The following is a 13,737-nucleotide window of genomic DNA, read 5'->3' as shown; positions in this document are numbered from 1 at the left end:
TGCTAAGTGAGTGGCGACTGTGCCAGTAGCTGTTTTTGTTGGTGTATAAGTGACATGATTTCCCAGTTCTGCCTCAGAAACAGCTCCTGCAGAGGAAAATAATAAATGCATTTATTATTTAACAGAAAATTGGAAAACAAAAGGCAGATATTTCAGCACATTTCTACACTTCTACATATTTCTACTTAACTATGATGGGCTGTGTAAATATTTAAGTAAAATACTTTTTGTTGTAAAGCGAGAAAGCCAGAAAGAGGCAAAGGAAAATCATTTATTAAGGGAATCATTTAACAAATCTTGTGCTTTCCAAGCAAATCCAAAATGCCAGGTTTCTTTAGAATGATCATTTTTAGATGATGTGGGTCCCGTTGCACCCACAGTGTCGCCTAATTCTTAGCTATAAGCATCTTGAGATGACAGATGTTGTGACTGAATACAAATAAAGCTGAACTGAATCCTTAGGTGCCCCTCCTGCCCAGACGCCTAACGGACCTCCAGCCTCGGCCCTCATACAGAGCACTAGCTTCCTGGACTCAGTTCCTGTGACGCTGACCTTAGAGCCACGTGACTTGTTGGGCGTGGAGGAGAGTGCCGGCGGACCTCCTGCACTCAGAGAGGGCGGACTAGGAGCCGTTCCTAAGGATGGAAGAGGAGGAGGAGTAAAGTCAGTGGATGTGGAGCTGAGGAGGCGACAAGGAGAAGGCTTTGGATTTGTTATCGCCTCTCAGGAAGTGAGTGGAGGTGAGTGGCAAAGAGTCCTCCGTATGTCCAGCTTCTGTCGGCGTCACCGCCTGTTATATGATTGAGTTTTGTATTTTAGGTCATCTTTTGAGGTTATATTTAGGTCCTGGAGTTTTCAGTTTGTTTTTACCTCCCCTGTGCTCCCTGTTTCCTCGTATCCAGGCTTAGTCTTTGTGTTAGGTCTTTTTCTGTGTCATTACTTTGTACTGTATTTTGGTGCTGTCTCTTGTGCCATGTATTTAGCTTTATTTCCCATTTGTCTCATTAGTTTGATTTTGTTCACCTGTGCCTTGTTTCCCCCAGCTGTGTTCTCTCTCCCTAATGACATCATGCCTCTATTTAAACCCTCAGTCTGCTTGTGTTGCTTGTTAACCTCCCCTTTGGGCCCCTGGTCTGTGTTTAGTATCGTAGATTATTTTCCTCACTTTATCCGTCCTAGTTTGACATTCCTGTGTGTGACGCACAAAGAAGTACAACAGAAACAGGATTCAAGAAGAATATACCTGAAACGGACAATAGAAAAACAACTGCTTCAAATTATCATTAAGCAAATGTTGTTTAGATGGTCTAGTGGTTAAATTGTGGCGATATTATTCTTCCAGCAAAAAGAAAATTTGACTGTTCATCCAACAAGTTATTTCCATTGATCACTAAATGGCGACAAATCAAACTGTTAGAAAAAGCAATTAGTGGAGAGAGCTATTGGACTTGAAAGGGACTTTCATTTGGTAATATATGTGATGCATAAGTAAGAAACACAACCTCTCTACTTAGCCCGAGGGGAAGTGGGTAATTTAAAAGTAAAGGAATTCAGTGGGCTGGATCACAGAGTTGGAAATGTTACCCACTGACACTTGAAATGGGTTAAAAATAAAACCTATTGAAATCCTTCAATCTCTCTGAAGATATAGGATGAAAAAAATAAATAAATAAATGATGGAAACTTGAAAATTGTTTTTCAAGCCTACTGTTCACCAGCGATCCAGAGTTCAAGTTCATATTCAAATAAACAAACATCTGATTTTGGAGGGAAGGGCAAGACTTTTTATACTGGTACATTTTTGGTTTCTGTTTGAACAAGCTTTGGTGCATGCAGATAAAATTTATCTGTATTGGTTAAAAAGGACCAGAGGAGAAACAGGAAGTTTTGAACCGGATATCCATTATGTTCCTTCTGTACATTCTGGCTACAATAGAAGCTGAGAAAAATGGCTTCGTCAGCCTCAGGCCAGAGTTACCTTACTGATGTTTATACGTGTCTGCTGTGATTTTAAGGCACTCAGCTGCAATAAAATAAAGGTTACTTGTAATAATTACAAAACAAGAGCACTTAGCTTATAAGTAACTATAACCCTGGGCACTAGATTTGCATATCACAGTTTAGTTTGGGTTAATAAGCAACTCGTTTCACATGTAAACAAGCCGCGGGTGTACAGGGAGGAGTTAAAGCTTTCAGATAAAAGCAGCACAGTAATACATAAATGCAGTCCAAGATTCCCTCCTCCTGAAACTGTGGTGGAGCTGACACAAAAAGCAGCAGAAGCTGGACACAGTACAGTAGCTGTGCAAAAGCACTGAGGGATTTTCCACAGCTGGGTTTGTGGCGACTCTCTGGTTGATTTCAGCTGCACCTGAGCTTCTCTGGTCGGCATTCAGCTGGAAGGAACAGAGAACTGAGCGACAATGATACACAGCACTCCACTGCACCTCCTCCTTTGGAAATATAACAATCATCTCCACTGTTAGCATTCCTTCCCCTCCACATGAGTAATTTCCCTCCCACCGCTATCTGCTCTGCATAAGCCCCGCCCCCTCTGACTGTCCCTCTATCACTCACTGCAGCTCAGCTCACTCAGTCCAGCTCCTGCTTTTAGAGCCGCAACCTGCTTCACGCAGACAGCACAGAGAGACAGAAGGACAAACAGTGAGGACAGAGAAACAAGGACAGAGCATTGTTGAGGTCTCGGCTCGGTTCAGGTCTGAATTATCCATCATGTTGGAGCGACTGCAGTCAGCTCTGAAAACTGTCAAGGACTCCAAATGTAAGTTTAGTTTGGATTTTTAAGCTTTCTTCTAAATTCAAGGCTGACTTGGTTTCTGGGAGGTCCGTCCATCATCGTGTCTGTGCCTGAGCCGTATTGATTTAGAGTCCTGCTGTGTGTGGGTCAAAGGTACTCCTGAATTTGTACGTGCACTGCTGTGGAACAAGTTTTCACAGCCTGCTCCTCTTGTGCTTTGTTCTCTAGTAAAGTTTTTTTTAAGAGGGTTTTTTGTCATCTGACTACAGGCTCTAACCAGATCGCCTGTGAACCATTTATTGTTGGGGTGAGGTTGCATAAGAAGAATCATTTCAGAAACTAGAAGTTGTTGCCTTTCAACACTGTTATCTTAAATGAGTTTTGTCCTGGGTTTGCATAATAATGGAAAAACCTACATAAAGCAGTACATTTGAACCCTAACCAACACTAGCTTATTAAGAAAATAAATGAATCTGCAACTTAAATGTTTTCTTTCTCATCTAAAGAGCCACATGCTGCTTCTTTATGTTTGATGATTCTCATCTAATGTGAGATTCTTCAAAGCTTCCAGTTGATACTAAAAAGTAATATCAGATTAGATACTGAGGAGTCCACTGATTCATGTTTGTCCACCACACAAAAGGGAAAGTGAAGTTTTGTGAAAATACAGTTGCAGTGGCAGCAATAACTGTTTCTGTTTCTGGGTGTCAGTGGCATCAGAGTCCACAGTGTACAGGACAAAATAACAGGCTTTCACTTACTGCAGCATCTGGAAGAAACACTTGAATGTAGTCAGAGCTGGTAACATGTTTCTCTCCAGCTACTATGAATCTGTTTCCTCCCTTGCTCCCTCTTTAATCTAAATCCTTCTCCCTTTTATTCCTGTCTCCTTGTTCTCCTCCTCAATCTGTATCAGCTCTCAGGAATGTCTGAAATAGTTTCACCTCATTGAAACTATGTGCCGTTATTGTGTGTGTGTGTGTGTGTGTGTGTGTGTGTGTGTGTGTGTGTGTGTGTGTGTGTGTGTGTGTGTGTGTGTGTGTGTGTGTGTGTGTGGACCAGTTTGAGTTTAGACCTTTGTGAGGTGTCTGGTCCTCACTGTGGCTCAGACTGTATGATGTGGTTTTTACTGTATGTTCCCACATCATCAGTAATGCAAACATGCACAGGGCTGAAGGATGAGCTTGGTAGCAAATTTCAATTTTTAATTAAATAGTTCTTTAATTTTTGTTACCTTTGCTGTTTTCTGACAATATTAAAACAATGTGTGCGCCTGTGTGTAAGTTATGTAATATTAAATCTTCATGACATAACCCTTTGAAATTCACTCAGAGCTTAGCTTCATCTGCCGGCCTGTTTGTGTCCAGATGTGCTGTCTATTTCCAGCTGTGGTTCACTGTTAAAGGAGTCCCAAAATTAACACGAGAATATATATGTAGCCCGTATTAATCCTTATAGTTCAACTATTCCTCTCATTTTCCATCTCTGTGTTTTTAATTATGAATGATAGTTAAATAAAAGATTATTTATAATATCCTGGATCATTCTGACATCAAAAAGAAGTCATGTTGTACGGAGGTTTGAGAAAATGTAAACACTTTTCTAATGAATTTCTGGTCTCAGTTGCTAATTTCAAGCCTCACTGAAAAGAAACAACATTGAGTTGTAAATTATAATTCCATTTAAAGTCAAAGGGACAAATAAATATATTTTCACCATGAGCGTGCAGCATCCCTGGGTTTTTCAGTCACATGTGACCCCTTGTTTGGCTTCAGCATCCAAAGATGGTAATAGCAGAATCAGTCAGCAGCAAGAGCGCCTCATTAACCCTTTGTATCATATTTGATAGATGAGTTTCTGAGACCTCTATCGCATCAACATGATCAATACTTGCCATAATTTCAAAATGTTATCGACCAAACTCTTTTTTTTTTTTTTTGTCTAAAATGAACATTTTTGCTAATAAAAAGTTGCCAAAAACTGCCAATGTATCAAATGTCAAATCATAAACATGATATAGCAAAAAAAAAAAAAAAAGTGAATTTTGTTATAAGGGTTAATAATCATCCCAGTTCCAAAAAAATCTAAATTTTCTGGCTATTTCTTGATGGGTTGGGTTTTACAGGGTTAACCAATGGGTGACATCACTGTGGCCAGAAACATCTTTGGCTGGAAACAACCACCAAATAGCCAAAAGGACCAAAAATGATACATAGTGATGAGCATTACGTGTCCTTATTTAAAAACTGACCCGTTGTTATACATGCTGACTTCTTTCCTGTCCCATTCCAGTCACACTATGAACAGCAAAGCTCCCATGATTCCCAGAGGAATGCCGTGACTCAAAGAATTTCTGAAAAAACGTCAGCCTGTGCTCCCGAGGCGGTCGTGTGTCGAGTGTGAATGCGTCTGTTCGTGCTTTAGCATTCGGAATAGGAGATGTTAAACTTTCTATTAATAGCAGCTTTAATCCATAATTCAGCAGAATTATGAGCTGGGCTGTGTGTGTTTGACAAACTGGAGCGCAGGTGACTTCAGGCTTATTGGACTATGAAATTGGACAGACACACACATTTGTCTTTCAGCACTTGTGAGGACTTCCTGTACATGATGCATTAATGTGCTTCTTACCCTGAACCTGAACTCTCACCTGTGCTCTAGCAGTCTTCTGAAGCTCTCCCAAGGTGAGCTACAGACTCAACGTCCTCGCAACGAGAAACATCCTCATGTATTTAACCATTCACCCGTAAAAGTCCCACAGCATAAAACTCCAAATATTAATACTCAGACATCATCTGCTTATGGCGCTGCTGACAAAATCTGTTTATTAGCATAACTCTGACTTTCTAAACACATAGAATTCAGTTATGTTGTGCTGCAGTGACGCGTGCTGGTATTACTTGGTTACATGTGGTCATATTTGAGTATTTATATTAAATTAGAGGCTATAGTCTGTATATAAATGGGAAGCATCAATAAAATCACTGCAAACATTCTGCTATGACACTGCTATAATCTGTCATAAAAGTGATGACAAACATATTTGAACCTCAGGACTCTGTGTGAGGCTGAGTTTACTGAAACTGTGTGAACTGATGTGTGTAAAAGTACAGATTATAATTTGCCACTTCATGGTTCAGGCTCATGACCCATGGCGACTAGTGGGAGAAGCATGACTTTAGTTATTGGATTCAATATGATTGGAATAAAGTGTAATAATAGGTGCTCCTGCTGTTCATGTGGTAACTACCTGACTTTGAGGATGCTCCGACAGCCCCTCCTGCAGATGGGGGGCCCCATGTTGCTCTTTAGGGCTGGACCTGTAGGCTGGCTTTATATATGTGCAGGTGAGCCTTCTGAAGCCAGTCGGAGGTGGGACTAAATCAGTGAGCAGGGCAATGATAATGCTGACAAAAAAACAATAATTGGTTGTGGCGCACATAAAGTGACTCCAGCACCTTCTGGGTGCCTCGTAGGTGAGGATATTTGGCACGTCCTACTGGGAGGAGACCCCGGGGTAGATGGAGGACATCCTGAAGAAATTACATCTCTCAGCTGGCTCGGGAACGCCTTGGGAAATTTTCCGTACTATATTTTATGTTTTGAGACTTCAAACTGCAATATTGTGAGGACTGATTCTTAAATAACGCTTTTCTACTGAAGCAGTCTAAGTGCTTTATACAACGTGCATCATTCACCCATTTATAGAAGCACTATCGAACATTTACACAATGAACACATCAGAGTCCCTCGGTCACCCCGGGATTGAACCACCAACCTTCCAATTAGTGGATTACCTGTTCTACCTCATGAGCTACAGACATGTGAACTGTAGATATAGATGGATATGAAATTGTGGAACATATTGAATATAGAAAACTCAGCAGATACAAAATGAATTTAGGTTTTTGTTTTTTCCAAGAGCTCTTTGTGTGCTTCCCCAACATGTAACTGTGTCTCCTGGGGTTGTTTTTCACTCCTAAGGCTGGTTTAGAGCCAGAGCCTAATCTGAAATACAATTATTCATGTTTCAACAGTCAGAGCAGCGTCTCTTATCCGGGGGGAAAAGTTCCAGTGTCGCAGGTCTAGAATCAGGAGCCACTTACTTGCAGGATTATGAATACCAAATAAGACTTTATAAGTCCCACACACAAATAAACTGGGCTTGAGTAAAAATTAATTTAAAGCAGCAGTGTGCAGAAAACTACTGAGTTTTTTTCTTTTTTTTTTCATTTATAAAATGCCAGCTGGTGATAACAAAACATCAAATGACAGGAAAATGTGATGAGTGTCATGAAGCTAGCTGTTATGTGTTGATGTTGATATGTTAACATGGCCTCTAGCCTTTTAGAGAGAAGGCAGAGCGGACTTGTTTGCGACTCTGCACCAGCAGAAAAGCACCTGGGTTCATGTGGGCAGACAGGAGGTATGTGTGATGTTTGAGGAATGTGGAAGAGGTCTTATGATGAGGATTTATTCTGTGTGCAGGCACAGGAGGGTCTTTTGGCCGCATAACAACGTCAGTAAATCATTTTTGGTATTATATTCAAACCCCAAACAACCAAACAGCATCTTTTCTGAGCCATACACAGAAAACTGCATCAGAGTTTACCACAAGGACAGTAAATAAACAAAAACACGATGAGCCGCCTGACCAAAGAGTCTGGATCGTGGTGCTGGTTGTGGTGTTGTGGTGAAAATCATGAATGTTTAGTTACTTTGAGATATCAAGCTGAATTTTTCCTCAACAGGTTAATATTTTATTGGTTTTCTTTGTGCAGCACATCTGGAGTCAGAACTGTGGTTGGAGAAAGTGATCTAGCAAATGTTCTCATACATGATTCATGGAGTCAGACCCAGAGAGGCCTCACACGGAAGGAGAAGGAAATGTCCAGAAGTACATGTCAGGACATATGAAATAGTTGTATGTTTGAGCAGAAAAAACGGCTGAATAGAAGTTTGATTTATGGATTTTTGGCACAATTTTTAAAGTTTTTTTATAGTCAATAATTTAAGTTCTTTAACTTGTAGTTTCGGTCCCACACTTTACCCCCACCCTACATCGAAAACAAGAGACTTGTGTGAAACTGTTGACGTGATGTGTCAAGCTGAAAAGGAGGTTGGTCTTTACTTAGTCTCTACTTTGTTTTTACGGCAAAACTTTACCAGAGCCTAAAAAATACATTGTTCAGTGGACCAAGAGGGAACACGGGGCACTGTCATTAGGAGACACACAGGACTTTATCCTCTGGGATGGGGGGGGGCTATGATTTGTAGAGGACACAGTTTTTGTATCTGTAAACCACCACGGTTGGTTTTACATCAGACAATTAAGATGTGAGTGCAGACGTGTGAGTTTCAGCTTTATTTCAAGGGTTTTAGAAAAACCTTTGCATGAACTTTTTGGGAATATTTGGATATTTTTATGCACATCCCCAAATTTTTAGAGGCTTAAAAGTAAACAAGTTAAAATGATTTTGAATGTTTTTAATACTTGAATGAAAACAAGACCAAATGCTGCATTTTTACAGGTTTTTACTGCCGTCACCTTCAGTTGCTGCTTGTGGGTCTCTCTGCCTTCTGTTTTCTATTTAATAACTGAAAAGCTGCCCTGTTGGGTTGAGATCAGCTGACTGGCTGTTAATTCCATTTCTTCACCTTGAGAAACTCTTGGGCTGCTTTTACTGTCTGCAGCTGCTGTTATTGGGTCATTGAAGGATCTGTCCTAATCTGAGCAGAGCGTATAACCATATACACTTCATAATTCATGACTGCTATCAGCAGTCACGTGATTAATGAACACCAGTGACCCAGTTCCACCAGTGACAATGACACGCCCCGAGAGTGTTCTTGACATGGTTAGATGTTGTAAAATAGTTTTTCTGAACAATGGAAAGAATTCTGTGATCATGCACTTCAGGCCAGTCCATTCATTGATTTTACCAGACTGTTGATTTTTTACTTGCTCTCTCTCTTCTTTACAGTGAAAAGCTCTATAATACAAATTCAGCACTTTGAGTAAATTTCTGATGTCTGCTTCATTTGTAATCAAGTAACAAAGAAGCGGGCCTGACCATGAAACTGCTTTGTCCTCTGAAAATGTGAGACTGTGTATAGAAACTATGGTCTCATAGTACCTGTGAGACCAGGCTGCTATCGTCCAGTAAGAAGCAACTGGATATGCATGAAGGCAAAGGCAGGGAGACAGATGTGTGCACAGAAATACAAAAGACACAAAGATTTGTAGTGACTGTTTATCAGTTTTGGGTTTTTCTCATCGCTCTCTGCCTGCAGCTGTCAGCCTGGATATTATCACACTTCTCCTCCTCTGCTTCACTGAAGCATATTTCTCTCTCTGTAGCCTCGCGGTGCCTCCTCCACTGACTGAACACAGTGATCTCAGCACTTTCTTATCAGCTCACACGCTCGCATTCACCCTCCTACACCGTGTGTTTAAACAGCATTAAATACACACTCTTTTGCCTCTTTGATATTTTAAAGCTTCTTAAAGTGACTTTAAAGGAGCAGGTGGGATTTTTGTCCTGCTTCAGTCCATTCTCTGTGAATCCTGTTTACATCGCAGTCCTGCCGAGTGCAGGCCAGTTTATTTGTTCAGGCTGTGTCTGAGCTGCAGGTCGACGGCAGCACGAAAAATTCTCATGCAGGTTTTCTCACGTCGGGGCAGCCTCTGTAATTAACTTTCAGCTTCATTTGAAGTAGTACGTTAATCCGCCAGAGTCAGTGATAAAAGCCAGCTGCATTTTTAATATTTTCAATATATATTTTTATACCAGATTATATCCTGTCCATTCATAGTGTGCACTGAACCAGCCAACAGGTGATTTAGAAATATTATGTGTATAAAAGTTCATTTCAGCTCATAATTTTTCAACTTTATAAATTTATGCTCTACATAGGAACCCTTTTGTTCATTTTTGTACCTTTTTACAACTGTATTTTATTTCTCTATGACTGCTTTTTGTTGCTTTTTGGTCATCTTTGCCCATATTGCATATCTTTGTGCTCATTTCTTATTGTTGCCGTTATCATTTTTTAATCTCCTTTTAGTCATTTTGTGTCACTTGCTCATTTTACAAGTGGTTGCGCCCATTTTTTTGCTATTTTTATGGCTGTTTTGTGCATCATAAGTCAGTCAATATGCAGTGTTTTTGTTCTACATACCCCTAACAGCTACTGTCTTTGTTAAACTGGGTCATGTGAGCAGGTTACTGTAATCAGGTGAGCTCTCTGGCCTTCAGTCACTTCCTGTTTGATCTCCTAGACTTTACAACCTGAAACTCTGCACACAGTCAGGAGTTGGGACTCGGTGGTGGTTTCAGGGTCATCGGTTTGTGTATTTGCTGGTCATGTGACCACGCAGTCTGTTCAACCGGAAACGTTTTTTTCTTTTTCGTTTGTCTTCCATTTTCTTTGTTCTCAGCGATTCAATGATTAGTGTCTCTGAGCTAGAAAATCTTTCTCAGAATTTCCCCCCATGGTCCTCCCTCCCAGAGATTTCAACACTGGCTTGGATCAATGTGTGTGTGTGTGTGTGTGTGTGTGTGTGTGTGTGTGTGTCTTTGTGAGGACTGTCCTCACTTTAAAACAGACATTTAAAAGGATTTTTAAGGTTTTAGATTTGGTTTCGAGCTTCAGCTTTAGTTTATGTGCACTTAGTATGCGTGTTACGATAGAAATAATACAAAGGCATAATTCTGTATGTGATACCACACTATGGGGACTTGAACAGGTAAATAATTTAATGCTACATCTTTGGTTTAAGGTTAGCTTAACTTCTGACCAGTGTGAATCTCCAGAAATGACTTTAAACACTACATTGGTGAACTTGGCTGTTACAAAAACAAACTCCTACAAATGTTTTTCCCTCAGTTTAGTGATTAAAAAGGAAAAAAGTTCAGAGCAGGATCGAGCTGAGATTAACTGGTTCTAAACAAGATTTAGTATTGGTGCAAAGTCCACCAGTGATTAATGAACGTGCTCAGATAGGCGCACCTCAGAGTGCCTCCACTGTGACAAATTTAAATATATATTTATATTTGATAGTAGGGATGGGAGCACTGGCTATTGTAGGAAACCGGTACCCAGTAGTCCAGGTCCTATCGATCCTGCTTATTGGTTCCTGCACTCGCACTACAATTAGCTGATGTCAGTTCGCGTGCCAGAGGAGGAAAATAGTGACACAGTCTGGAGTGTGGATGTGGACATTTATTTTTATTGCACAAAAGGACGAGATAAATGGTAAAGTGTAAAACTGCATCCAGGACAGAAACAACCGCATTATGCTGCTAACACAACTTCGATGCAAGCATCTGCCGAGACAGCTTTATATTCTACAAAGAGAAAGATCTTAGAGACGTGTGTGTCCTCATTAGGGACTTGTGTTGGTGTGGGGTTGTAGCCTCAGGTTTATATTTTTAAATGGTGATAATGAGACATTGTGCTTCAGCCATATTACAGAGTAACATGAAAGTAACGAGTGTAATGAGAACTTTTTCCCGGGAGTAAATAACTGCATCATTTTTAAGAAAAGTGTTCTGTGTAATATGCGTAATAATGATTTTTTTGAGTAACAACTCCAACACTGATCATAACAAAGAGGTGAAATAACACGCACAAACATTTGACTACAGCATGCAATTAATTTGCATGAATATTATTTCTTTATTGCTGCTTGGTGGTGGCTCAACCCAATGAGAATCGATAAGGAATCAAGTCGATAAATGATATTGATAATGGAATCAGAATCACTATATTCTTATCAATTCCCTTCCCTATTTGGTAGCATGGCTCGACTATGGCTTCCTGCGCTGACATGGAAATGCATGACGCAGGGAGAGCACGCTATCCTGCCCTTCCATGTACATATGTGAAAACCCCAGAGGCAAGGAGCGCAGAAGCACAGCACACAGAACAGGCGTCAGTAACGACACGACATGGATTCATTCAGAAAAGGCCATAGCAGGAGTGCCTGGGGTGGAGGTGGGTTGCAGAGCGGATTGCACATGTGCAGCAACTTTACAAAGGTTAAAGCAACTCAAAGAGTACTTTCTTTAGGAAATTTGTGTCAAAGGTTTTCAGTTTGATTCAGTTTTCTGTTTGGAAATAGTGCACGTTGTACTGTGCTGTGGTTTCCCTCCTCCCCACTAACACTGCTACTGCCTGCATCACTTTCTCTTCATGCTAGAAATGGGAACTAAAGTTGCCAGAGTCTCAGTCTTTATATGTCTTGGCAGGTGGGCAGGGCTACTTTAATCAGGTGCACCATTAGTCTTAGTTTTGAGGACAAAATTACAATTACAGGCAAGTGTACATTATACTCAAACGTTGCTCTGTCCAACCTCACCAACACGTTTCTGTGACAGTGTTTAGGCATCGATCCTGCCCTCACAGGACGCCTTTGGGTGTCATACAGGAGTGAAAACCAGATCACTGCTGTGTGCGAGTCTTTGTTTCTTTGTTTCTACTCTGTGCTGATAGACGACAGTCATGTGACCACCACAGGTCATACCAACACCCTGCAGTTGGTGTTAATGTGGTTTGACTGTGGGTCTTTCTGCTCCTTTATTTAGCTGCACCAGCTGGTAGTTCAGCCAAGCAGAGTGAACAGGCCTCAATTATTAAAAGTGAAGCACATGTATTATTACACAGCAGCGAGGAGAGAATACACAGCGTCGGCTAAAGTCCCACAGTTCTGAGTAAATCCTGTCCTAATCGTTAATTGTACTTTTTGGAAAAATATTTGGCAGGTTTCAGTGTTCTTATTTGTCATTTCAACTCAGCAGTCTGTACCAAAAATATCATGATTTGTCCAGGTGATGTCTGACCATGTGACCTCTTTCTCTCCTTTCTCCAGCCCCATCGCTGATGTCTCACCGGTTCGTGACGGTGCGTCGTGGCAGCCCGGCGGCTCGCAGCGGGCAGATCCAGCCCGGAGACCAGCTGGAGGCGGTGGAGGGTCGGCCGGTCGCAGGTCTACAGCACCGAGACCTGGCCCAGATCCTGAGAAGAGCTGGGAACACACTGAGGCTGAGCATCACTCCTCGACACCGTATGAAAAAACACAGATACACTAAAAACACTTATACCTACAGTAAGGCCAGTAACTGTAAATAAGCCTTTTAGCTTCCTTTGCTTCACTTTTAAGCCAGCTTTCTTCTGATTGGTTACCTGAAGTAAACAAAGCAACTGAGCAGCAGGCGGGGCTTCTGTGCAGCTGGTTCTGGTTTCTTCCTGTTAAAAGGGAGTTTTTCCTTCCCACTGTCGCCAAATGCTAGCTCAAAGACGGTTGTGTGATGGGGTTTCTTTATAATAATATAGGGTCTGTAGCTTACAATATAAAGCACCTTGAGGGGACCAGTGTTGTGAAATGGCACTGCATAAAGAAACTGAACTCTAATTACTGCTAAGCCTGTGAAAGTGGAGCTTGGACATCAAATACTTTACAGAGAGCTCTAAAGTTAGACACAAGGACATCACAGTATTATAGCTTATACTTGTATGGCTGCTACACTAGCCATGTCTCTCCAGTCAGACACTAAAATATTTTCCTTAGAATAATATTGCTTCAGCCTTTAATATCTCTGCCTCTCCCTCTGTGACAGCTGAGGCTCCTCCTGAATTGAATAAGCAGTTACGAAAGTGGATGGATGATGAAATATTTTTCCTAAACTGCTTAAATTAACAGATTTTGTACTGAAAGATAACACTTATCTTTCACGTCTTGATTGCCTAATTCTTAAATCTACTGTGATGGTAAATAGAGTCATCTCATCTCCCTTCTCATTGTCTTTTTCACTTCTTCCAGATTCCTCTTCCCTGACCGAAGCCGCAGATCTGGACATAGATGGTCGGATGATAAAAGGACCCAGAGGGAGGTCAAAGGTCGGTTTAACTTTTGTTTTGTTGTAATATTACTTTGATCGGCGACTGTCATCTTAAGCCTTCTTCACGCATGAAT

The 13,737-nt window shown here is 41.0% G+C and overlaps 1 protein-coding gene across 6 annotated transcripts in view; it reads left to right on the top strand.

The window, feature by feature from the left end:
- Positions 1-13,737, top strand: part of magixa (MAGI family member, X-linked a) — a 61,280-nt gene that overhangs the window by 40,197 nt on the left and 7,346 nt on the right. For all 6 annotated transcript variants that reach the window (XM_086276444.1, XM_086276441.1, XM_086276442.1 and 3 more), the window contains exons 16-18: positions 463-741; positions 12,634-12,828; positions 13,585-13,661. In XM_086276444.1, coding sequence (XP_086132570.1) covers positions 463-741; positions 12,634-12,828; positions 13,585-13,661 — 551 coding nt within the window. The remainder of the gene's footprint in view (positions 1-462; positions 742-12,633; positions 12,829-13,584; positions 13,662-13,737) is intronic.

Source organism: Aulonocara sp. 'chitande type north' Nkhata Bay, linkage group LG20, assembly GCF_057382095.1.
Source record: "Aulonocara sp. 'chitande type north' Nkhata Bay isolate Kocher_YH1m ecotype deep benthic linkage group LG20, A_spYH_male_GT1.1, whole genome shotgun sequence".
NCBI lineage: Eukaryota > Metazoa > Chordata > Actinopteri > Cichliformes > Cichlidae > Aulonocara > Aulonocara sp. 'chitande type north' Nkhata Bay.
This window is presented reverse-complemented; position numbering and strand designations above follow the sequence as displayed.